The following is a 3288-nucleotide window of genomic DNA, read 5'->3' as shown; positions in this document are numbered from 1 at the left end:
ATGTGGATGAACGAAAAACTGAAAGGCTACTAGTAATCAGGATATGTCCTGTCTGACTGAGAGTAAATATGAGATGATAAATTGAATAAAGAAGGTAGAACCAAAGCACCAAGGAAAGAAAATCTCAACTAAACCAAGGAAAAGCTTAATGTAGAAGTGAAGGTCTATGGGTTGGCCAGAATGCAGGAACCCAGGATTAGACAGCATGGGGCAGATCTAGACCCTGGAAATTTTAGTGTAAGAAGGGTTAAGCAAAGTCAGGTGACTCTGAAGTCAGCAATCAATAACAGTTTACAATTCAGACTTTGCCTCAATCCCGATGATTCTTCCTAAATGCACATCTTCATTTCCCAATAGAAAATCATATCCTCTAGAAAATAGATTTTTTTTAATAACAGAATGTGTAGCAGAAGGAAAAGAAAAGAAAGGAATAACTGGCACGAGAAGACTATGAAGCAAAATAAACATCTTTCTTCGTTTTGGGGTCAACAATTAGAGCTCTTTGTTGTTTTCTTTTTTTCTTTTTTTTTTTTTTTTTTTAGTGAGGCAATTGGGGTTAAGTGACTTGCCCAGGGTCACACAGTAAGTGTTAAGTGTCTGAGGCCGGATTTGAACTCAGATACTCCTGACTCCAGGGCCGGTGCTCTATCCATTGCACCACCTAGCTGCCCCTCTTTGTTGTTTTCTTAAGGTGTTAGGGAGAAATTAAAGAATTCCAAAGTAAATCAGAAACATTGAATCAGTAGGAATCCCCTCAGGCCAAGAAAAACATATTTGATTCTGAATCCTGTCATTTAGGTTGCAGTCATGTCTTCATCCATTTCATGGTTAGTAAAAATTTACAAGGAACTGGGATTGAGGCTGACATAGCTAAGTGTTTGAATGGGAACCTAAATAGAGATCTTCCTTTTTAAGGTATAGTCTGGATCATTTCAATGTAGTCAAAGGGTCCCCAGGACTGGGACAAAGACATTCTCCTGCTATATAGAAAAAAGTCGAACCCCCACCACCTATTGAACTATTCCACTGAGAAGATGTGAGAAAAATTTCCCTTATTAAAGGATAAAATAGATGGTCAAGAATCCTGGTAGGCAATTATATATGGTAATAATAAGTACAAATTTATCTAACTCCATGGTAAATCAAACTATCTAGAAAAAAATGGGATAAGGGTGTGCATTTGTCAGAATTTAATTGTTAATTTTATTATTTTCTCAATTACATGTAAACAAAAATTTTTAGTATTATTTTTTTTAATTGTGAGTATTAAAATCTCTTTCTCCCTTCCCCCCCTCCCCTTTCCTTGAGAAGGCAAATAATTTTATACATATTATACATGTGCAATCATGTAAAACATTTCCATATTAGCCATGTTGCAAAAGAAAATGCAGACTAAAAAATAAGGATATTCATTTTAAATCATTTCCAGAGAAACAAAAACAAGGTGGAGATTGCAAGATACAGAAAGGTGCCAAGTGCCCAAAATTGATGAGAATTATGCAATGAACTTTTAAGAATGTGCCCAACCTGGCTGAGACTGTATCCCATTACCTATTCTGGGAAAGAATTTAATTTCTGATACAAAACTTGACTTTAGCAATAGTCCTGTGGATGGCATCTTTGACTTCTTTGTTCCTCAAACTATAAATGAGGGGATTCAACATGGGGATCACTGCAGTGTAGAACACAGACACCACCTTGTTGAGGTCCAGGGAGAAGCTAGCACTAGGTCGCACATAGATGAAGAAGAGGGTCCCATAGAGGATACTGACAGCAGTTAGGTGAGAGGAGCAGGTAGAAAAGGCTTTGCGCCTTCCCTCTGCAGAACGGATTCTGAGGATGGCTATGAGGATGTAGATATACGATACAATGATGATCAGACCACTAAAAACCAACACTGACCCAGCCATGACAAAAAGGACAATCTTGTTGACTGAGATGTCAGCACAGATGAGAGTAAAGAGAGGTGAGATGTCACAAAAGAAGTGATTGATGACATTAGGGCCACAGAAAGGGAGACGGAAAGCAGCAGTGGTATGAGTCATGGTGCTTGTGAAACCTGCAGCATAGGGGCCAGACACGAGCTGGATGCAGAGTCTCTGGGACATGGCTACAGAGTAAAGCAGAGGGTTACAGATTGCCACATAGCGGTCATAGGCCATGGACGCCAAGAGAAAGCATTCAGTGGCAACAAAAAAACCAAAGAACCATTGCTGCAAGGCACAGCCCAGAAAGGAGATGGTCTTTCTCTCATCAAAGAAGTCTCTCAGCATCTTAGGGGCCACCACAGAAGAGAAGCTGATGTCCACAAATGATAGGTGACTGAGAAAAAAATACATAGGGGTGTGAAGGCGGGCATCAATTCGGATAAGGAAGATCATTCCCAGGTTGCCTGTCAGGTTGAAGAGATAAAAGAACAGAAACAGTATAAAGAGGGCGACTTGCAGCTTAGGATGGTACTTCAAACCCACAAAAATGAACTCGGTCACCCTGGTGTAGTTTCCATTGGCCATTTATTCCTGGTGGTCTCTGCTGAGAAAAAGACAAAGAGTACATAATGTGTTTGGAATTCAATCTGTATCTGTCCACTGACCCAGACACAACCCACCAGCCAGTAAGAGAAGGGACAACTAAATTTACTAGGATTTTATATACATTTCTTTTGGCAATGTATTTCATTGAACTGAAGATATTAATTATTATTGCTATGAATAAGATATGGCAAATAGTGTAATGCATTGAGAAGGGGTGTTAAAGTCAGGAAGGCATGAGTTAAGTACTAAGTGTGATGTATACTGACTATTTGACTCTAGGTAAATCACTTAACTTGAATAGGCATTTAAGAGGCTCTAGGCATCTCTCTAAGACTATAAATTAGAATATTCTCTGAATCAGTCACAGAGTTTCCTCATCTGGGAGTTCACTATACATACCACTGGACTCACTAGTCCTTCCCTATCATTATCATAACCATCATTGTCCTTTAATAACCTTCCATTTTTCTTTGATTTTATAGATTTCAAATTGCTTTCATCTTTATTATCTCACCTGACCTTCCCGACAATTGTATGAGATAAAATGGATACTATTATCCCCATTTTATAGATAATGAAGGCAAAGCTAGGTGGTGCAGTAGATAGAGCACTGGAATTGAAGTTCAAATCTCATCTCAGACACTTCCTAGCTGTGTGACCCTGAATGAGTCACTTAACCCCCAATTGCCTTAAACATCCAGGGCCATCTCCAGTCATCTTGATATATATCTCGTCACTGGACCCAGATGGCGCT

General features: G+C 39.1%; 1 protein-coding gene across 1 annotated transcript; it reads right to left on the bottom strand.

Annotated features, from left to right (window-relative positions):
• Window positions 1-1568: 1568 nt before the first annotated feature.
• On the bottom strand, window positions 1569-2513 carry LOC122732429 (olfactory receptor 1009-like). The gene has a single exon (XM_043972564.1). It carries the CDS (start codon window positions 2511-2513, stop codon window positions 1569-1571), a length of 945 nt encoding a protein of 314 aa, XP_043828499.1.
• Window positions 2514-3288: the final 775 nt, after the last annotated feature.

Source organism: Dromiciops gliroides, chromosome 6 (assembly GCF_019393635.1).
Source record: "Dromiciops gliroides isolate mDroGli1 chromosome 6, mDroGli1.pri, whole genome shotgun sequence".
Classification (NCBI taxonomy): domain Eukaryota; kingdom Metazoa; phylum Chordata; class Mammalia; order Microbiotheria; family Microbiotheriidae; genus Dromiciops; species Dromiciops gliroides.
This window is presented reverse-complemented; position numbering and strand designations above follow the sequence as displayed.

Excerpts from the sequence above, each read along its gene's own strand:
- LOC122732429 (XM_043972564.1), bottom strand. The coding sequence starts at position 2,513 with ATGGCCAATGGAAACTACACCAGGGTGACCGAGTTCATTTTTGTGGGT.